We start from the raw sequence: 22,092 nt of genomic DNA on the forward strand, positions 1-22,092 counted from the left end.
AAAAGTTTGCTTGTGATAATGGAATCAGCAACAAGAGGAGGCTAGTTTGAACATTATCTCAACCAAATTACCTTAAGGCCTGGTAACTGGTTTCTGCCTCACAACAGAGTATCCTTTGTTCATGTTTCCAAAATTTCCTCCTTGGACAATGGTAGATAAATATCAACAAATTATTTTTTAAGGCTTAATTCACTTTATCTTTCTTGTATAAAAACCCTACCTAACAAATTCTTACTCTTTGTACTCCCGTTTTCCAAACTCCAAGATGACTACTCCCCATTTGTTAACACAAACTTTTTTCAAACAATTTACTATATAACTGATAGGATTTCTAATCTTTTCAAGAGAGGGCGAGTTCAATTCTAAAGGAGTTGGTCAAATGGATTGCTAAAGAAAATATAAAGCATTTCCTAGCAGTGAAGGTAGACCTGTCAATTGAGGTTATTTTTATAACTTTGTTTAAATATGGGTCCACAGATTATGTATTGCTGTCATGGGTGTTGGAAGATCACCCAATACTATCCCTATTTTCATTTAAAAAACTAAAACTAAAGCCCAGTAAAGTCAAATGATTTCAAATCACTTGACTAGGCTGAGAAAGGATTAGATCTCTAGTTTTTAACTCTGATTCATTCCGTTCATTATACTTCGCAACACAATTGGACACAGGTGATCACATTAAAGTAAAAGTCACTAGGGAACAGGCAGAAATAATCTGGCGACCCCACTTTTTGAAAAAAAAAAATTTTTTAGACTAGTCAAATGCAGTAGCGAGAAAGGGGGGAAAGTAGAACAAGGAGTTCAATCTGTAACTGTGTATAATCAAGTGAGATAACTATCTTCAGAAAAGCCGGCGACCCCACTTTTTAAAAGCACATACAAATCACTCAATTCCTTAAATTCTGTCCGCCAAACAGATGTTGCAGCTTTCCACGCTAACAAGAAAGAAGAGCATTAGAAAATAGTCCCGATATGTAATATTTATTTCTGGAGATCAGTGAGTACCTAATGAACTGACCTCCACCAGTCCCGCCTCAGGTTGTTAAGGGTAACAATTCAGTGTGTCAGCCGCGTTTTGAGGCCCAAGGTGCCCACGATTCACACTAGTCGGTGTCGCAGGGATTTCCAGTACGTGCCCTCTCAGATGGGCGCCAGTCAGACACCGGTCCCTGGCATTTGGGAACGAGAGAGGTGATCCGAGGGGCCTAGAGGGCTTTCTTGCAACCTTAAATTACAAGAAGGGACAGTGTGGTTTTATTTTAAACACCGGAATGGAATGAATTCGTAAATGGAGACCTTGAGGCCTGCGTGGCGGAGGGGAATAGGCGAGAGAAGAAAGGGAAAAGCCTTTCTCTCCGGTGACGCGCGGTCACGAGGCGTTTTCCCGACGTGGGCGCTCACCATTGGTCCAGCCCAAGTCGGCGTCGCGTCAGCCACCCTGGCGCGAACGGCGGCAAGGGCGGTGCTGCACTGGAAGTTGGCGAGACGCGCGCGCTCCCGCAGCCTGCCGCGCCTCCGCCTCCGCCCGCCAACCTGCTGCTCGTCCAGTCTCTCTTCGCGCCCGCTGGGCCCCGCCCCTTTCCCAACTCGCCCCTCCCCCACCACGCCGGCGGCGCGCGGAAAGCGCGTCACGTGACGAGTGGCCCCGCCTCTTCCTCTCGGTCCCATATTGAACTCGAGTTGGAAGAGGCGAGTCCGGTCTCAAAATGGAGGTAAAACCGCCGTCCGGTCGCCCCCAGCCCGACTCCGGCCGTCGCCGCCGCCGCCGGGGGGAGGAGGTATTAGGGGGAGAGTGGGGGGTTGATGGGTAGTGGCCGGCGTGGGGGGCCTGGCTCGGTGGGAGCGGGGAGGCCGGGTGGACTGGGTTGGCCGTCCCGCGCTCTGCGTTCAGACGGGCGGTGGGGGGGAGGGGGAGCGGGCCTCGGAGGCCTCCTCGGGGTCCCTCGCCCGTCTCGCCTTCACCTTCGGCTGCCCAGGTGGCCCCTCGGAGGCGCGGCGTGGCTGGGGAGGCCTCGAGAGGGGAGCTGGCCCGCCGGTTGCGCGGTCTCGGAAGCGAGGCCGAGGGCGGCATGGCGGGCCTCGGCGGGAGCGGTTGGGAGGAGGCGGTGGGGGAGGGGAGGGGACGAGCAGGCACATCCGGGCGAGCGAGCAGGCGGGCGGCGGCCACATTGACATTGATCCGCTGCCGCGTTACGAAATGGCGCATTGGTCCGCAATGGCCGCCGCCTCGCTCCGCCGCCGGGAGATGCCTGGGATTGGAGGGAAGAGGGAGGAGGCGGCCCAGCAGAAAATGCTGCAAATGGCCTCGAAGCCCGGAGCGTTGAAGTTCTGCCGGCGGGTTTCTAAGCCTTTACACATCTCTTCAGCGACGAGAATTCATTAATTCTCTGGCCTATTCTTTTTTCCTCAGCATCCAGTTGGAAATGCAAGATTTTTCAAAAGTTTGTTGCTTTAAAATACTTTATTATCTGTTATTCTTGCTAAAGTACTTAGAATTATACTTCTCAAATCAGCATGTGAGTGAGGTACTTTAGTATTTCAGAATTTGAGTGTAGGAACTTAAATTTTTTTGATCTGTTTTCCCACCCTTTGGGTCGGCTCTGGTTGTAGTTTTCTGGATTTTTTGCTTTAGAGGAGTGCAACCACAGTTTGTGGATTGTCAATCAAATGACTATCCAATACTTTAAAAGATGAGACTAAATGATTTAATGCTTTAGGCTATTAATCATTTAACATTTTTTTTTTAGCTTGTGACAGTCTCTTCACTTTAAATGCCTTAACATCTCTACTTCTAGAAGATACAGGAAAACATTACAATGTAAATGTGAGACCCTTTGTCTAAGGACTTTGGATGAGCCAAATCTTAATGCATGCATTAAATGACAGTTCATGAAATTTGTTAAAAAGCTTTTGACTAAAGTATAAAACATTTTCAGGCCACATTTTATTTTTTTTTAAATCTCAATTTGTTTTATTGTGCTCTGTTCCTTTCTGGTCAGGCAATATATGCTATACCTAATGTAGGTCCTGCTTGCCAAATTGTAACTCTAAAAATGTGTTGGTTTTGTAGCACATAACAAACATCGGTTACAGAAGGCTAATAAATGGTGGGCTTTTTTTTTCTTTTTGCGGTAGGGAAGGATGCTTTAGCTTAGGACTATTTTAACATTAATTTTCTTGAAACTGGTAGCTTTCTCTGAATTTGCCACTTGAAACTTTTAAGTTGTATTTCATCACAGTTTTGTGATTTTAAAATTCAACATTTTTGGGGATGTAGAATGAGAAGACTTGAAATAGCATGGATGGAACATTGCTTCTCCAACACTTTAGCAACTTCTGAAATCTACACTTTTAGTTACAGCTTAAAAATGAAGGGATTTTTGATTATGGAGTTGTCTTGTACTTCAGTGTAGCTGAAGTGACATTGGCATTTGAGAGGCTGCTTATAGGTTTCCTTGGCACCATTTAGTTGATTTAATGTAACAGTCCATTTGTCTAGTTAAATTTTTTTTAACTGGACAAAGTGTTAAAGTTACAGAAATTTGATGAAAAACTCTTTGTGATAGGTTAAGGTTTGTGGGTCTTTTCTTAGAGATTCATCCACTATAAGAAATAACTAAAATGTATTGGGTCTTTTTCTCAGGGCCATGATCCAAAGGAACCAGAGCAGTTGAGAAAACTGTTTATTGGTGGTCTGAGCTTTGAAACTACAGATGATAGCTTAAGAGAACATTTTGAGAAATGGGGCACACTCACAGATTGTGTGGTAAGTTACTAAGGGAACAAAAAATTTCTTAGGAAGGGGCTGTAGAGGACCTGTGGAAGTGTTTCAGTGCTTTAAAATTTTTATCTTGTAGGTAATGAGAGACCCCCAAACAAAACGTTCTAGGGGCTTTGGTTTTGTGACTTACTCTTGTGTTGAAGAGGTGGATGCAGCAATGTGTGCTCGACCACACAAGGTTGATGGGCGTGTTGTGGAACCAAAGAGAGCTGTTTCTAGAGAGGTATTTTGATTATATGTTGTGTAATATGTGAAACTGTTGTGAAAGTTTGGGGGGGGGATTTTTTTGACTCCTAATGTATTTTATTTGCAGGATTCTGTAAAGCCTGGTGCCCATCTAACAGTGAAGAAAATTTTTGTTGGTGGTATTAAAGAAGATACAGAAGAATATAATTTGAGAGACTACTTTGAAAAGTATGGAAAGATTGAAACCATAGAAGTTATGGAAGACAGGCAGAGTGGAAAAAAGAGAGGATTTGCTTTTGTAACTTTCGATGATCATGATACTGTTGATAAAATTGTTGGTAAGTAGCAATTGTGAATGAGAAAGCAGAGGTGGTTCTCTGTTTTCATCAAAATTTGCTTAACTGCTTATAATTTTGTGTTGTGCCTAATAGAATATAAAATGTACAGTTATTTTCATAAAGTGTCTTCACTTATTTAACTAGCATTCAGTTCAAGAAATAAACATCCCAGAACACTCACTCATCCCCACTCACAGTCACTACCTTGATAACATTTTAAAGAGTTACGTAATGACAAAGGATTTCATTTATATATGCTTTTCCAAACATAAAATAACTGTTTGTTTGTTTGTTTGATTAAAAAAAATTTAGTTCAGAAATACCACACTATTAATGGGCATAATTGTGAAGTGAAAAAGGCCCTTTCAAAACAAGAGATGCAGTCTGCTGGATCGCAAAGAGGTGAGTAGGACCATACACATATACACAATAGATGTGAGTAGTGTTTGTAAAATTCTTTAAAATTTTCCTTGCCTGTCTTAAAGGTCGGGGAGGTGGATCTGGCAACTTTATGGGTCGTGGAGGAAACTTTGGAGGTGGTGGAGGTAATTTTGGCCGTGGTGGAAACTTTGGTGGAAGAGGTAGGATGTTTATCTTATTTCTGAGTATGTGAGTACCTAAAATTTAATTATAAGTTGAATAAATAATTTTAATTCATATCTTCTCTTCAGGAGGCTATGGTGGTGGAGGTGGTGGCAGCAGAGGTAGTTATGGAGGAGGTGATGGTGGATACAATGGATTTGGAGGTGATGGTAGGTGGTTTTTGTTTTAATTGATATTTGGTACTTTGTTTCTTTAACTTACTGAAAATTATTTGTTATATTTTTCTAATTTCAGTCAAAGCTTGAATGGCTTGATGATTAAAGTATACTTCCAAAGTAGTACCATAGATAAGTAGGCCTCTTCTCCCCTAAAGATTGAACATTAGCTAATCATTTTGGGCCAGTAAAGTTTGTTGGACTAGCAGTTGAGCTAGAATGAAGTCTGAGACTATTTAGTAAATTTAAAAAAAAAAACGAAAACAATGATTTTTTTCCATTTTGATATTAAGTGATGTTTAAGCATTTATCTTAATTCTTAGTAGCCCAGATTCTTGCTGTTCTGTTAACCCGATATTACCAGTTTCAAAGTATTAAAATTAACTTACTGGCTTATTTGCCAGTGACTTATGTTAATAAAAACTTAGAATTCAATAATTTGATCCTCTGTATACCTATGATTTTGTGTGGCCTCTTTTTTTTATTTGTTTGTTTGGGTTTTTTTAGGTGGCAACTATGGCGGTGGTCCTGGTTATAGTAGTAGAGGGGGCTATGGTGGTGGACCAGGATATGGAAACCAAGGTGGTGGATATGGCGGTGGTGGAGGAGGATATGATGGTTACAATGAAGGAGGAAATTTTGGAGGTGGTAAGCTTTTACTCGTTCTATTTAAATGTTAAATAATTCAGTGTTGCTAAGAATTTCATTATAGATGTTCGAAAAAGTGTTAAAAGTTAGTATTTGATCAAATTTTATCTTCTATAATATTTAAGTGGTAGGTAATAAAACTGAATTTTCTTAGCTTTACTGGCTTTTTATTTTTAGTAAATTGATAAAAATGTACTCAAATATTTATTATATATAGTTAAGATGGGAATTATCCAGTATACATATAAAGGATCAGTAATGTTTTTATCGCGAGAATTTTACTTAACTCTTAAGCACTCCCCCCCCTTTTCTTTTTTGAGACACTGTTTTTACTCTGTTGCCTGGGCTAGAGTGTGGTGGAGGGATCGCATCTTAACTTGCAACCTCAAACTCCTGGGCTCCTTCTCCGTTGGTATTTTTTTGGATTTGTGTGGTTTTTGAGACTGTTTCAGCTTTGTCACCCAGGGTGCAGTGGTGTCATCGTAGCTCACTGCAACCTAAACTGCTTAGGTTCAAGTGATCCTCCTGCCTCAGCCTCCCAGAAAGTAGCTGGGACTACAGACACAAGTTATCACAACTGGCTAATTCTTTGTGTTTTAAACGTTATACTGCATCAGAATCATAATGAATGAAACATTGACAATTTTGATGGTGTTAATGGTAGGAAGGAAGGAACATGTGCATACAGGGCATAGCATTTAAATAGACAATACTGATGTTTATTCTTTTTGTTTTGTTTTGAGACAGACTTTCACTCTGTTGCCCAGGCTTTTGAGTGAGTGCCATGGCGTCAGCCTGGCTCACAGCAACCTCAAACTCCTGGGCTCAAGCAGTCCTGCTTCAGTCTCAGCCTCCTGAGTAGCTGGGACTACAGGCATGTGCCACCATGCCCGGCTTACTTTTTCTATATATTTTTAGTTGTCCAGTTAATTTGTTTCTATTTTTGTTAGAGATGGGATCTCGCTCTTGCTCAGGCTGGTTTCGAACTCCTAACCTTGAGCCATCCACCTCCCAGAGTGCTAGGATTACAGGCGTGAGCCACCGTGCCCAGCATGCTCTTTTGGTCATTGTTTTTTCCTTTCATTTCTTCCTCTCCTACCTATGCCTTAGGTCTGCTGGGGGCATCTGGGTTAGTGGTGGGGAAGGAGTTGGGTAGGTATAAAATTTTTTTTAAAAGGGTTGCATATTAGTGTGGTAGAGCATGCTACTATGATTGTTGAAAGATAATAGTTAACATGTTAAAAGAAGAAAATAATTATTGTATAGGTAAACCGCAAAATGTCTGTGATTTCAGGTAACTATGGTGGTGGTGGGAACTATAATGATTTTGGAAATTATAGTGGACAACAGCAATCAAATTATGGACCCATGAAAGGGGGCAGTTTTGGTGGAAGAAGCTCGGGCAGTCCATATGGTGGTAAATAACTTTTTTTTTTAACTGAAATTCTTTAGAATGTTTTAACTTAAAAAATTTCTATATACTTTAAAAATATTGTGTATATTTTTAGGTGGTTATGGATCTGGTGGTGGAAGTGGTGGATATGGTAGCAGAAGGTTCTAAAAACAGCAGAAAAGGGTAGGTATCTTTAAATTTTTATCATGATGATAAAAAAAATGTGGAAATGTTCACTGAGTGTAATAATTTTTTTATCCTGTATTATTCAACAGGCTACAGTTCTTAGCAGGAGAGAGAGCGAGGAGTTGTCAGGAAAGCTGCAGGTTACTTTGAGACAGTCGTCCCAAATGCATTAGAGGAACTGTAAAAATCTGCCACAGAAGGAACGATGATCCATAGTCAGAAAAGTTACTGCAGCTTAAACAGGAAACCCTTCTTGTTCAGGACTGTCATAGCCACAGTTTGCAAAAAGTGCAGCTATTGATTAATGCAATGTAGTGTCAATTAGATGTACATTCCTGAGGTCTTTTATCTGTTGTAGCTTTGTCTTTTTCTTTTTCTTTTCATTACATCAGGTATATTGCCCTGTAAATTGTGGTAGTGGTACCAGGAATAAAAAATTAAGGAATTTTTAACTTTTCAATATTTGTGTAGTTCAGTTTTTCTACATTTTAGTACAGAAACTTTAACAAAATGCAGTTTTGAAGGTGTTTCCTTGTGAGTTAACAAGTAAAGAAGATCATTGTTAATTACTATTTTGTATGAATTTTGCTAAAGTTAACTGTAAAGAAACACCTGCTGACTTGCAATTTAAGGGGAATCTATTCTCCCCATTTCCAAACCATGATATGAATGGGCGCTGACATGTGGAGAGAATAGATATTTGTATGTTTGCAATGTGTGTTTTAGATAAATAGGATTGGGTATTTAAATTAGCATATTTGTGAATTTAATAGCATTAAGATTACCATCCAATGAAAATCTCAAAATTTCTATTTGGTTTTTGTGCATTTTCTTCCAAAATGTAATCATATGGTTTTAGTGTGTTAGATTTGCTGAGTCCTAGCTGTGTTTAGAACATCTTCATTCTACATTTACCTTGGTCACGTTTGAACTGCTGCCATAGTTTTTGGGTATAAAGAATGTCTACTGCCCACTATTTAAATTCTGGGAAGGGATAGTGGGCGTTTTCCCTCTTCCTCCTACTTTATGAAGACAGTTCTTAAGAACGTTTCAAAATAGAGGACCACTAAGCCTGCTATGTCGGAGGAAATTAGTGGGTACTTTTTTTTTTTCCTTTTTAAAAGCACAAGAGGCCCATAAATATCTTATTTTCCTTGGTTTAATTTTTTTTTTTCTCTATACACACTTTCAGAGCAAGAGAATAAAAATCATGCGTTATTTAAACCCTTAACTGGCTGGCATGCTTTCTGGTTTGTACCCTATACATTTTGCTGGAGGAAACCAAGAACAGTCCTAGGTATAATTGTTTAAAATAACTTACTGCAGCAGAAATGTAGCATAGTTGCTTAGTACACTTGGGTGATCTGGAGTTCCTAAATTCCCAACGAACACATTGTTACTTCTTGTGTATATTTCAACCTAAATCATGTTGATGTGAGTTATCAATTTGTTTGGAAGGCCCTGGTTGAGAAGTTTTAGATAATAAGGTCATATATATATAAATATAAACCAATGTCTACTGTTTTGCGCCAGCTAGTGCTTACAATTTCATTCGAGCCCTAAGTATGTGCCCTGCTGTTATTCTTTCTTTGGCAGTTGAACGTTGAATTCGAGATTTCTTATTTTTGTTTTAAGAAGTACTAAGCAAAACAAGCAATAAAAAGGGGAATGGGGCGTGCTAGTGTTTGAATATGCTCTCTTGTTGCTTCTAATTCTGTGCCTCTGTGCATTATTAATATTTGGATGCATGCAATGCCAGCATGGAAATTGGTCTTCACACATACTGCAGTTTTCCAGAAACACTCACAAACCAATAAATGTAACAGACATTCCATTTGTTAATGGGCATATATGTGAATAAGCAGTGTAGAAAATAGGCTAATATTAGAAAATGGTTAAGTACTTAAAACAACTTCAAGTGTGGTTATATAAATGGACACTGTCAATGTTCATAACTTCAACCTGGGTACCTGGTCAAAATGCTTGGGGAAACATTTTATTAAAATTAAGCTAAATTGTCTCAAGTTCTTTTATTCTTATAATAAAGGTTGAAGGAATGGGGGAGATTAACATTTCCTGTTTTTATGTTTGTGAAATTGTTTGACACAACCTTGACAGTATCCTTTAAGTGGCATATGAGGTTAATTGTACTGTTAACCAACTTTCTGTGTTCTGGAACTAGTTTAATAGTAAAAACATTTTCAGTAAGTTGATGTTTGCAACCTATAAGCAGGTAAAATCTGTGTATGTGACCTGTTTATAAGTTGTATTAGCTTAGCTCTTGTGAACAGTGTGGAAAAGTAAGCCATGAGGAGAGCGATATAACCAGCTTTAAAGGACCTAAGATGTGCTTTTTAAGCACTGTGGATCAAAGGAAACTCACTAAGACAGGACTTCCGCAGCCTTTTGAGTATGGACAAGTCAGCATAAATAAAGAATGACAAGGCAGCAGCAAGAGCTTCAACTACAGAGAAGTGAAGGCATAAGATACTATGGTGATAGTGAGCAACTTTCCAAAAGCTAGTTAAATCTGCTTATTACAACTGAAATATCGAAGAAAGTCTAGCAGGAAGGAGCTCTTCGCCTTTTGGAACATCAATGAGAGATAGTTGCCACAGTCACTAGGTCTAGCATTTAGACCTGCAAGGAAGGGCAATAAGCATTAGGTAAGGCTTGAATTTGAATTTTTTCACTAATTAAAGAGTAATTTTTTGTAAAGCAAGGTAAGAGTAATCTTTTTGATTTGCAGGTTGAATGAGAACCCTACTTGCCTAAATGAGGAATGTCTTTCCTACCATCTTAAATACGAAGGTTTCTGGCTGGGTAAGGTTTGTAGTTCACAGTAAAACCTGATGACACTATTTGTTTCCCTACAAGTCTATATTACATATTTTAAAACTTTGTCCCTCTAGTAGGTACATTGGCAGAAATCTTCAGATGAAAACTATCTTGGTACCATGTCCAACACATTTTAAACCTTAGTTTCAAGAATTCCCCTGCAGTAGCCATGGGTGTTCATCTTGAGTCAGATGTGGCCCCTTCATGTGTACAATTTGTTAGTATCTTCAGAGTAAAGTCAGTTTTTGGTAAGAGAAAGCAGCCTCAGCTTTTTTGAAAACAGTTTTTGTAATAATAAGCATGACTTGTAAAGACTCATGAAGTTGCCAGTTCTAGTACTAGGAATGATACCTTCAAATGAATTTCAGAATTGTCAAATGATAAAGATATAAAAAATGGTCTTCATTCAAGTGGTCTCGTGTAAAAGTATACTTGCATATAAATTCAGGGAATTAGTTGGACAAATAGAATAAATTTTTATTTTGGTTACTATTGACCAGAAGCACTGCAGGCCTGATTACGTTAGTGCTCCTTTTTAAAAAGACACCTTTTCCCAAAGAATGCTCAACTATTCAGATTAGTTGCTGATTATTTTTAAGGGCTGTTTTTGCTGTCCCAAAAGGGCTTATTAAAGATTGAGTTTAATGTTGATTTATTTTTTTAAAAAAAAATACACTTCAGGGGATAGATACTCAAAATACAAGCTAGTTTCTAAATTATAAATAAATCAATTTCTACATGAACAGGAGTAGTCAGTTTGGCAGACTTTATTCTCAGAAAATGGTTGGCTTTCTTTCTAAATCGGGACTGAATTTCTACACATCATAAAGTGAAGTGTTGAATAAGGTAACAGCCTTTTAATGATAAATTTCCTTGGCAACATGGTTTTTAAGTAAAGCAAATTTCCTAAGATAGGAAACATTTTCTTTTTCTAAAGGCATTGTTCTTATCAGTCTTTCTAATTTTTTATGAAATAAAATTATTTTACTTAAATGTAGTTTTATTGTCATTTCTGAAAAATACAACGTTCTCTTAAGTTTATAGCACCAGTAAGGCAAAGTAAGGAAATTGTTATAGTGGTAAATGCTTGAGGTAGATTTTTTTAACTGATGTTAATTAAACCAATTTGTAGATTACTGCTTCTAATAACTACATTTGTAAAACTAAATTTTCACACATGTCCTAAAAAATATTTATGTGGTAATAAAGTCCGTTTGTTAAGGAAATAATTGAAATAGGCTTGGTTTCAAGAATTCCGGTATAAGTCACAATTTCAAACACGTCTGATAATGACAATATCACTTGGAGTTCCAGTAATAAGTGTCACAAAGTAGTGAATAAGCATGCTAATGTGCAGGGGTAATAAGGTTTATTAGCCTACCTAAATATTTTTAATTACTTTTAAATTTCCGTCTGTTTTATCTGGTTTTTAAGACTTCAGAGGTGGTCTGTAATGGGTTCAAATGTTTCATTTGTAGTATAATGAAATGTTTACAGAAAGATAACTTTTTCATTAAAATATTTTTAGAAATGTGTGTGTTGTTTTGTCACTTCACAATGTTCATGTGACGCTATCAGTGGATATTTCAGCCTACTTTACTAGTAAGTAATAAAACATCAGGAAACTTGGAATGAGCCTTTATCAATTATTTAAAAAGTTGTGGATTTTATTCAATAAAAACAGCCATGGGAAATAGACGTGGAAGAAGATATTTTTAAAAGTTTATTGCCACTTAACATTGTTTAAAAGGACTTAGGTCTTGAAGGGCAGAATACTTTGGTGATTTATGTGAGGAATCTATGAACTTTGAAGAGGAAAAGAACAGGATGATTAGGCAAGTGAATTAGTGAAGGCAGCTTGGGAAAAGTGAAGGGGAGTTCCACACAAGTATCCAGAGAGGCAGTGGACTAATTGAACATACAATTGTATAGTGAGGGTGAGTTGGGGAAAAACTTACATGAAATTAAGCGGTCCTAAAACTACACTGTTGCACTTCAACCCAAATAAAAAGGATGTGATAAATGTCATCGTTTAGCTTGATAAACTTGTGGTGTAGGTCTTTGATAATTTAAATGTATTTTCTTCAATAAAATTATTTTTATGGTACATTTGGATTTCTAGCTTTAATATTTTTCAAGTGAAATGCTTCAAGTTGAAGCAGGTGAGAATTCTTGGATAGCTGATACTGACTGGATTGCAACACAAATTTTGTGATTCAAACACTGGCTTTTGAACTCCTGCCCTCATACTTCAGATTCACAAAGTGCTGGGATTATAGGTGTGAGCCACTACACCTGTCCCTCAAACCCTGGTTTTCATAGTGTTACATGGTGGTTCCATACTCTGTGCAGTTAAGTAATCTTAATTGTCATATAATTTAATTTTAATGCTTGGGTGCCAAAATAATACAGGATGAGTGGACTTTTTCCCACACAATAAGTATATTTTCTAAATATATGTTGAAAATGCGTTATTACAAACTGTAAAACATTCAGGGAATGAGATAAAATTTGAATTTTCATGTACCTATTGTACACATTGATTAAATTTTATTTGGGGGAGAGTCTCTTGTTGCCCTGGCTAGAGTGCTGTGGTGTCATCCTAACTCACAGCAACCTCAAACTCTGAGGGCTCAAGGGATCCTCCTACCTCAGTTCTGAGGAGGTGGGACTACAGGCATGTGCCACTACATTTTGTAGTTTACTTTTGTAAAAGTGGCATTCTGTTGTATATTGGGTTGGTTTAACTTTGAATTGAATATGCTATCAGGAGTACGTTGGTTAATAAAAAAATAGGGAATTCAATATGCAGTGCTAAGGTTTGGGGCAAGTAGGATAGTAATAGGTAAATCATTTTTGCTTATGTTTTCAAAGACCTTAAGGTCAGGTAATGGCAAGGGTGCACATTGAACTGTATGTTCATGCGGTAGAGGTTAAATGGATAGTTGCAAAAGCTAGCTAGGAAGTAAGAATTTGGCCATACTATTCAACTTCTAGAATTTATTAGTAAAATAGTAAATGTGGATAAGTAATGTTATGCACGAGGGTGTTGACAGCTTTAACTTCAAATATATGAAGCAGTTAAATATTTCACTACATCCATATATAGCTATTATATAGTTCCTTTAGCACTTAAAGGGCTTGTAATAGTCACAGAAAAGAATTCTGTCAATTGTTAAGCTATGTCTGGAGGTTAAAGTACTAGACAGGTTTTTTTGAGACAGTCTCTGTTGCCTGGGCTAGAGTGCCTTGGCGTCAGCCTAGCTCACAGCAACCTCAAACTCCTGGGCTTGAGCGATCCTACTGCCTCAGCCTCCCGAGTAGCTGGGACTACAGGCATGTGCCACCATGCTGGGCTAATTTTTTCTATATATTTTTAGTTGCTCAATTAATTTCTATTTTTAGTAGAGACCAGGGTCTTGCTCTTGCTCAGGCTGGTTTCAAACTCCTGACCTTGAGTGATCCACCTGCCTCGGCCTCCCAGAGTGCTAGGATTTACAGGCGTGAGCCACTGCGCCTAGCCAACTAGACAGTTTTTCAATGCATTGTATTACTTTGTATTCTTTCAACAAATGCTGAGAAAACCTAAATCCTTTAACATACATATAGTAAAATAATTCTGATGAGTTCTGTAGTTTGAGTTAACCTCAGCTGTGTTCTCTTAGGTTCTCATTTAATAGATACTAAAGGAAAATGTAATTAGGTTTTTGTTAGTCTGATTCTTATATACCAGGTTTTGCCTGTCAGAAACTTAAATACAGAATTTTTGTGAGCTCAGACAAGATACTTGTTAACTTTAATGTCATTGGTAATGCCAGTGGACCCCTTAAAATGTTAGTGATTTTATATGTATGAAATAGGTAGAATTACTTAAATATTATGTGAAAAGGGTTATCAGACTTAAGGTTTGTGACTTAAAACATGCTTTAAACATTGATCTAGTGACTTCTAACTTTGAAGTTGTGATGCATAAATGATAGTCTGACATTTGCAATAGTGGTCTAATTTGTGCTTTAAATATCGTGGTTTGTTTCCTAGAATATCAATGGCAGTGTTCAATTTCATTAAGTGTTACTGAAAAAGAGGTGACTTTGTCAGAATTCTCAGATCTAAATTCTACCTAAGAACTCCTGTTTATAAACTAATTTATTTTTTGTAAAGTGGGTATAGCACTCCACCTTCAATCTAGAAATTAAATTCAATAATGGGCTTAAAGAGCTTAACATAGTACCTGTGTCTCCTGGTCCCTAAAGATAGTATGTTTGATAATGTGATGGATACTGTCTTAAGAATATACCGAATCATACCTAAAATTTTAATGGGTGATAAGGAAGTGATATCAGTGTTGAATGTTTTCTTTTCCCCCCACATAGATTTGGGATATTATAGTCTTTAAATTTTTGTTTTTTTAGTTCCAAATATTAATAGCTTCTGCCAGGCGTGGTGGCTCATGCCTGTAATCCTAGCACTCTGGGAGGCCGAGGCGGGCGGATTGCTCAAGGTCAGGAGTTCGAAACCAGCCTGAGCAAGACCCCGTTGACCAACTAAAAATATATATACAAAAAAATTAGCTGGGCATAGTGGCGCATGCCTGTAGTCCCAGCTACTCGGGAGGCTGAGGCAGGAGGATCGCTTGAGCCCAGGAGTTTGAAGTTGCTGTGAGCTAGGCTGACACCACAGCACTCACTCTAGCCTGGTCAACAAAGTGAGACTCTGTCTCAAAAAAAACCCAAAAAATTAATAGCTTCAACTGAAACTGGTCTGATAACTGTCTTCAAAATGTGAGAACTATTGTGCATATGTTCTCAGGCTTCATCACAAATTTTGGTAAGGCGATTACATTTGAGCAGATCCCCTTCAAAAACAAGCTTGAGAAATCTTGGCAAGAAGATAAGAGTTGTTTTTTTTTTTATAACAATCCACACAATTAAGATTTCTAATATAGTGTTTGACATTAATACTTCAATGTAAAAGACATGTGTACATAATTTTAAACTACAGAATTAAACTCAGAAACTGAGTGCAAGTAAGGTTTAACAGTTGGGCAGCCAAATTTAATCCAAGGACAGTTATAAGGTTCTTAATTCAAATGCATATTGAGAAATGAAAACATGTTTTTTTTTTTGTCATGGGTAAGTTAGGATTTGTTATAATTTAAAATTGTACATTTATAATTCTACATAAAGTAATATGCTTAGTACCTCAGTGGAGTACTTTTAGGTACTGTACGGTTCTATGATCAGTTATCTTGTATGAATTGGGCAAAATATTTTGAAGTATGACTAACTCAAAAGTATGTAGGTAAAATCTGTTCTTGTCTGCCCAGCAATGCTCTTCCCACTTGAGTATTAGCTGATTCCAGGTGTTTCCTATGGGGATTGCTGCTGGGCTTGTTATGAACTCTCACTTTAAGACTTGGGAATGTTTTGAGATTGGAAAAGTGATGTCTTCTGCCAGGATCCTCCATCACTACCACCACCACTGGAGGAATTTCCTGGATATCATGGGAAAAATACTTGGGACACAGAATCTTCACATTTGAATCCCTGAATCCATTAGACCTTGGAGTTATTTTCAACCTTGAGATTTCCAGTTATGTGAGTCAAAATCGCTTAAGGTAATACGACTGGTTTCTCCTCACTTGTAACTAAAAAGCATTCTAATAGAAGGCTAAAGAAAATTGACAAAATACCTAATCTTTTAGAGTGTTTACTAAGAGCTAGGCAGTGCTTTTTTGTGGATCGACTTGAGTACTAGTATGCTTTACAGATAAGGAAACATGCCTAAAAGAGGCCATTCTAGGAATTGGCAGCAGCAAGCCCAAGCAGTCTAGTTCTAGGGCCAGCAGACCACTATACTCTATTGCTCCTAATGGATTAATGTGACTCTTCAGTGAATAATTCACATGTGCTTGTTCTAAACATACTTGAACACTAAGGTGAATACCCATCATTTCCCCACTTTAAAAAGGCAAAGCAAAACATGAACAAATGACAAAAAGCTGCTTAGATGAATATCATGAGCTAATAACTGAATGGTTTATTGGGAAACATGCAGATTTTCAAAAAATTTTGAGTGCCTTGTTTTTATACCTTCTATTTACATATCCAGTAGATCTCACAGTATGTCCTAAAGTGAACAGACTTCCCACCAGGACCTCCCTCCTAGATCCAGTCTTCACTGTCCCTGCCTGGGCAATTCAATCCTTAAAGATATTCAATGCCTTGATTCTCACTTCCATTCTAGTATCCCTTGAAACATGCACAATCCAATGCCTCTGACTATCTCTGGTATCACCCTAGACAAGCCATTATATTGCATGAGCCTCCCAATTGGTCTCCTTGTTTCTATCCTTTCCCTCTAGTTTATTCTCAACACACAAGTCAGAGGGAACTTTAAGTTGTATCTCTGAGGCATTTTATAACAAGCTGGTGCTCATACATATTTAAAGTTCATACATATATTTTTTAGCTTAACCTAGTATATGATTAACTTCAGTGATTTTTTTTTTTTTACTGCTATATAGAGATCCTTTTGTCTGGATGACTTAAGACCATAATTTGTCAATGGGCATCTCTTGTTTTTCCTTTATTGGCAGTAGGGAAATATTAATGTTTCCAATTTTGTCATTTTAGATTGAAACTCATCTCTGTAATAGATGAAGGCAGATTTGGTAGGATTTAAAAAACTTTTAAGGTTTCATGTGCTTCATTGGCTTGCAAAACAACAGCCTGCAAATCCTGCAACAGCAATGGCCAATCCAACTGTTAACCGCTGGACTGGCTATGGTTCAGCTCCCCCTGCCTCTGATGGGCGGGTTCAGCCACTGGCCTTTACCAGAAAGTGCCACAGTAACTGCCAGCAGGCACAGACCCCAGAGGGAACTTTAAAAAACCAGTCAGGTGCTACCCTTAACACCACCAGCAGCTTCCCGCTTCACTTAATGTAGGCTTGTAAGGCTGTGCCATGCCCCAAACCCTATCCTTCCTGACTTATTCTCCCCCTCCCTTTGTTCAGCCACATTGTCTTTTTTTTCTTAAACATGCCTTAGCCTTTGGATTTGCTGTGTCCTGTCTGCAGTGCTCTTAACTATCAAGATGGCTTGCACACTTTCTAATGTTGCCACCTCAATAAGGCTCTTTCTTCCTAATTGTAAACTTATTTTAAGTTGTGATGCTTTTTACTGATCTGCCCAATCCTTCTAAGGATGTAGTATGCTTGCTATCTCCCCTTCATTAGAATACAAGTTCCAGGAGGACAGGAATATTGAGTTTTGTCCTTTGTACATCAAACAATGCCTAGTGTATAGTAGGCATTGCATCTATTGACTTGAAAAAACAAATCAATGTTTTCATGTCAACGTATAACATTTTCTTGGGTTAATAGAGGTACCTGCTGTTGAAGAAGAGATAAAATATCTTCTTGATATACTTTATTTCTCTATAACTGGACCAGAAATTTAATATAAAATGCTTTTCATATTTTTAAAGAAAACATTCTGAAAATGCAAAACATCTAAACATGTTAAATTTTCTTTGGAAAATACTACTGTGCGAATAAACTCAAAGGAATCTCGAAGAATTAATTTAACAGTCATAATATTCCTTTATTAGTACCAGCTCTTGAAATTGCTTTTTTTTGCCAGAGCTAAACAATTTAATATAAAAAGTCATTTTTTGTTCATACAGTATTTATAAAAAAGTACATAGTGGTTAGTTTTGCAACAATTTGCTTTTAGCCAGATGTCATACCATTGTATAAATTCTATGAATGTAACAAATGAGATAAGAACAGTATAAATAAAAAGTTTTTGTAGTATTTACACTTATACAGAAACTAGCCCAAATGGTGTCCTAAGAAATTAAGTTTATAGTTAAAGTGAAACTACTGATTCAACATACTGATAGTTTAATGCCTTTTAAAGTTTCATATTATTTTCTATACTAGTTTTGGCTATAATTTTGCATAGAATTATTTGTAATGTATATTTCTCCATTTCACATCACAGTAGGAGCTTTTAGTATAAGAGCACAAAAGAACACTAGCTCAGAAAAGGTTAAATCCTCCCAAATCTAGTTTTTCTTAACATCTGGCTTCTTACTTTTGGGGACAAGGAATACATTGCCATCTCTTGTTTGCTGCAGGGAATATTCACTAGGAGAGTAAGGTTTTCCATCTTCATCACGTAGCATGCTGAAGACTTCAAGATATAAGGTGGTGAGTTGTTTTTTCAGTAGATGAAGGCTTTTGTCATTTTCTCCTTTTTCTTTGAGCAGTTTTTGTTTCTCATCTTTTAAATGATCTAAATCTTGCTCTAGTTCTACTATATTTTCCAGTTTTCTTTTTCTGCAATTTTGAGCAGCCACTTTATTCTTACCCCTCCTACGTATATCTCGAATTAATGCTAGTTGAGCTTCATTGCAGTGCTCTTTGGACATCATTTCATTGAAGTCATCAACAGGGAGGTTAATGATTTTTTCTACAGGGAATGGGATATGGAGAGCTTTTGCTCTAAGCTCATCTCTCGTGAGATGAGCCTCCAAGCGGCTTGAATGTTTATCTTTTGTGAATGGGGTTTTCCGATGACCAGGGCTTACAGGCAATTCTTTCTTTGGTGTATTTTCACACTGGGCATCATGCACTAGAGCACTATGCCCCCAAGACGGTGATAGGGGTTGTGCTATATCCCCAGACGAATGTACTGGCTGTGTTTTAGGACCACTCTGCTTGACACTTCCAGGGGCACTATCTAGCTCTTCTATTTCAGAATCACTGAAGCTAAGCGGTGTGTCTCCATAGATGGATGATTCCACTGAGTGTTCTGGTGATGCCATGCTAGGACTTTTGTTCAGTGAAATGCCAGAGTCAGAATCATTGAATTCTGCTGTGCTTTCAGGGTGGTTTTGGTTGAAAGCTTTACAAAGTGATAGATCAGAAACATCAATGGGCCCACTTAGAAGTTCAGAAAGTGAATGGCTTAAAGTAGCAGATGAGGGCATGCCGTTGCTGATACTGGGTTCTGCTATGAAAGCAGAATAAAATTCATCACCAAAATCTGTGTTTACTGTGGCATTTGAATTTAATGAGTTCACTGTCAACTGGCTGGGGTCTTCTGTGGAAAGGATACTGCTGAAGGAATCCTCAAAATCATTAAGAAAATGTGGACTGCAGTTACCTACTTCTTTTTCCAGTGAGGGGATAGATGAGTAAAAATGATAATTGTCAATTTCTGTCAGTTTGGCTTCTGGACTTGGAACCATGGGAGTCTCAACCAGCTTGTCATTTTCAATATTAAGACACTGCATGGAAAAGAAGTTTATACTATATGAATCAAGTTTATATTTTTAATAGTTATGATAATCTATCTCTGATGATAAATTTAGGTAAACTCTGCTTACCCCCCATTCTCTCTATGCTTTTCTCTTCTAAATTCAGAGATAAATCCCACTTCCAACAGATATTTATATATTTTCAGAGTTCCTAGATCAAACTTTAGGTTTATAAAGTTCTATCCTCAAGGTACCCAGCCCATTTAACTAGTGTGGATGGCTCTCATAACTAATTTAAAGGCACCCTCCAATCCTTTCTATAAGTTGGTAGCATGTAAATAATAGATAATCAGAATGACTAATTCAAAAGGCACTGAATATAAAATAGCAGCTTCAGTATTACATTAGATCTTAGTTACCTGTAATTCTGGAATGGATAATAGTTCCTCCCAAACTTGCTCAATGTCTTGCTGCATATTGTCTAAATCCACGGCTATCTGAGCAACAGATGTTTCAGATGACTGAGTCTGATTAGAAGCAGTGAAGACTGGGCTCTCGATGTGGCCGGGAATATCAGGAACAAGTGACTGAAACGTAGCCGAAGAAACCTGAAATTGACAAGGCATTTATCCATATGAGTCTGCTACCAACAGTGGATGAGTGAGCTCTAAGGCCCCATAACACATTTTAAAGTGCAGTCAGCTACTGTTCTATATTTCTCTGCGTATTGACCATTATGGCCCCTATTTGTATACAATGAAACAAATCTTTTTTTTCCAACCAACTGACTCTAAGTTTACTCTTTTCTGGCTTAACTGTTTTATCCTATGCATTTGAAGGTAAATAACTTCAAAATGACAACTTTTAGGATTTAATTTATTTATCTAGTATAGTGCTTCAAATACATCAGATTTATTAAAATTGTTAATTGAACAAGTCTTGCTCTTTAACCCCCCCCAACAATTTTAGATACCTATAATGAATTATTGGTTTCCATGGTTATGCTGATCCATGTTTCTGGCTATACAAAAGTAAAGGGGTTTGATTTTGTATTGTATGAGGGTCCTTTTTTTAATTGTAAAGTTATCTACAGGCCAAGGTTTCCTTGATAAAAAATTTCCTAAGTTTTTAAATTTTCTTTTAAATGGAGACACATTAAAGGGACTTATATAGGATATGTTTGATGTAGTTTTGCTGTTAATCAAATGTTTTATACCTCATTGTCATCTACAAATGGGAATGTCTCTGCCAAAAGCTGCATGCAGTCATCGAAGTACAAAGCATCTGGTTTGGGAATGTGGGCAACCTGGATAAAAGAGAAAGACATAAAGGAAGAAAAAATTTGTTAAATGTTCCATTGCTAAGCTAAAGACTCATTATTTATGTTTGTAAAATGTTTAAAAAATCTAGTTAATCTAGTTAATATTTCTCTTATTTTAGAAATGAATTTGGTACATGGTCTCAAACCAGACTACTTACTACCTGGGTTCAAATCTTAGCTCCCACAATTTTTTGAGTGATCTGGGAAAATTATTTAATCTTTGAGAGCTTCAACTGCTCGTCTGTAGATAAAATGGGGATAATGGTACTTAATCCATAGAGTAGTTGTATTAAGAATCAGTCACTGTATGTTAAGTTTTCAAAACAGTGCCTGCCACAGACCATAGCAATCCCTAGTCCTAGTGCCACTGCCGCCACTGCTTTTGCTGCTGTTTGATCCTTACAGGATGTTTCTATAGTTTGCAAAGCTCTTTCATGTAATTTATATCCTCCCAATCCTTATGATAACTCCCAGGTAAGTAGGTCAGGTATTGAACTCATCAGGAGGCTGAGGTTGGGAAGTAGACTTGACAAGGTAAGTAAAACACATAGTGAAAGCCAAAGCTGCAACTCAAATCTAGATATTTTAATCCCTGGGTCAATATTCCCTAAAACACAACCATACACTTTCCCAAGAACTGAGCACTCTGTACCTGGGAATAGTTGGCAGATCCACTGGTTTCTGACTGGATGTGTTGGGCTGGCTGAATTGGGAGGAATTCACCTGTCTCTTCATCTAGTTGTAACTGAGCGAAAAAGGCTTTCTCTTGCTCCTTTTGGAGTTGTTCTTGTCTTTCTTGTTCAAGTTTTTTCTGTTTTTCCAGCTCATACTCCTTCCGTCGCTGACTGAAATCAAATACTTCTCGACTTACCCCAAGATCTATATCCTGCCTCCAAAGTATGTCAATCAAATCCATGTCCTATGTTTAAAACAAAAAGGGAAGGAGAGAGACCACCGTTAAACTGGTTTTAAATGGCAGATACCACATAAATTAATTCACTTTCTGCCATCCTTCATGGTGAAGAGTGGGGAGATGACAAAATCTGAATGAGAAAACAGATCTAATGTTCTAGAAGAGCACAGTTAATTCCATTCAATGAATCTATTCATTAAGAACAACAAACAACCTACAAACACAGCCATCCATTCTAATGACTTACAACTTGGATCATTAATGATTGGGTGATGGTAGAGGTCACTAAAGGGCAAAGTTATAAATGCTGCACATTAATGTGTTTGAATTAAAAGAAATTCCACAGTTGTTTAATGGAATATAGAAATTAGAGCAAGCACTTCAAGCCACTGACTTCTTACTAGAAATGGAGTTTGGAAAACATTATTGAATACATGGAATTTTCATTAAATTTGCTCAGC

At 37.7% G+C, this 22,092-nt stretch overlaps 2 protein-coding genes across 6 annotated transcripts in view; one reads left to right on the forward strand and one right to left on the reverse strand.

Annotated features, from left to right (window-relative positions):
- The first annotated feature begins 1,624 nt into the window (after positions 1 to 1,624).
- On the forward strand, positions 1,625 to 19,279 carry HNRNPA3 (heterogeneous nuclear ribonucleoprotein A3). 3 transcript variants are annotated; one of them, XM_076005667.1, is made up of 11 exons: positions 1,625 to 1,778; positions 3,644 to 3,766; positions 3,858 to 4,004; positions 4,095 to 4,305; positions 4,618 to 4,707; positions 4,791 to 4,886; positions 4,977 to 5,057; positions 5,571 to 5,711; positions 7,006 to 7,128; positions 7,220 to 7,287; positions 10,040 to 19,279. In XM_076005667.1, the coding sequence occupies exons 1-10, from the start codon at positions 1,707 to 1,709 to the stop codon at positions 7,270 to 7,272; spliced, it is 1,137 nt and encodes a 378-aa protein (XP_075861782.1). In that variant the 5' UTR covers positions 1,625 to 1,706; the 3' UTR covers positions 7,273 to 7,287; positions 10,040 to 19,279. The 3 variants fall into 3 exon arrangements, with proteins under 3 accessions (XP_075861782.1, XP_075861781.1, XP_075861783.1); XM_076005666.1 differs by lacking the exon at positions 10,040 to 19,279 and adding an exon at positions 7,380 to 7,742 and having other exon boundaries at positions 1,639 to 1,778; XM_076005668.1 differs by lacking the exon at positions 10,040 to 19,279 and adding an exon at positions 7,380 to 7,742 and having other exon boundaries at positions 1,639 to 1,778; positions 5,571 to 5,708.
- NFE2L2 (NFE2 like bZIP transcription factor 2) overlaps positions 17,710 to 22,092 on the reverse strand; it is a 31,339-nt gene continuing 26,956 nt past the window's right edge. For all 3 annotated transcript variants that reach the window (XM_012785893.2, XM_012785894.3, XM_012785895.3), the window contains exons 2-5: positions 21,371 to 21,637; positions 20,614 to 20,703; positions 19,817 to 20,005; positions 17,710 to 19,427 (exon numbers count right to left, since the gene is read on the reverse strand). In XM_012785893.2, coding sequence (XP_012641347.1) covers positions 18,201 to 19,427; positions 19,817 to 20,005; positions 20,614 to 20,703; positions 21,371 to 21,637 — 1,773 coding nt within the window. In that variant the 3' untranslated portion in view covers positions 17,710 to 18,200. The remainder of the gene's footprint in view (positions 19,428 to 19,816; positions 20,006 to 20,613; positions 20,704 to 21,370; positions 21,638 to 22,092) is intronic.

This window comes from Microcebus murinus, chromosome 8 (assembly GCF_040939455.1).
Source record: "Microcebus murinus isolate Inina chromosome 8, M.murinus_Inina_mat1.0, whole genome shotgun sequence".
NCBI classification, from domain to species: Eukaryota; Metazoa; Chordata; class Mammalia; order Primates; family Cheirogaleidae; genus Microcebus; species Microcebus murinus.

What these genes read in the sequence shown, in the direction of transcription:
- HNRNPA3 (XM_076005667.1), top strand. Translation starts at nt 1,707, where the DNA reads ATGGAGGTAAAACCGCCGTCCGGTCGCCCCCAGCCCGACTCCGGCCGT. An exon ending in GCCGCCGCCGGGGGGAGGAG is followed by an intron (nt 1,779 to 3,643) that starts GTATTAGGGGGA and finishes TCTTTTTCTCAG; the next exon opens with GGCCATGATCCAAAGGAACC. An exon ending in TACTGTTGATAAAATTGTTG is followed by an intron (nt 4,306 to 4,617) that starts GTAAGTAGCAAT and finishes AAAAAAATTTAG; the next exon opens with TTCAGAAATACCACACTATT.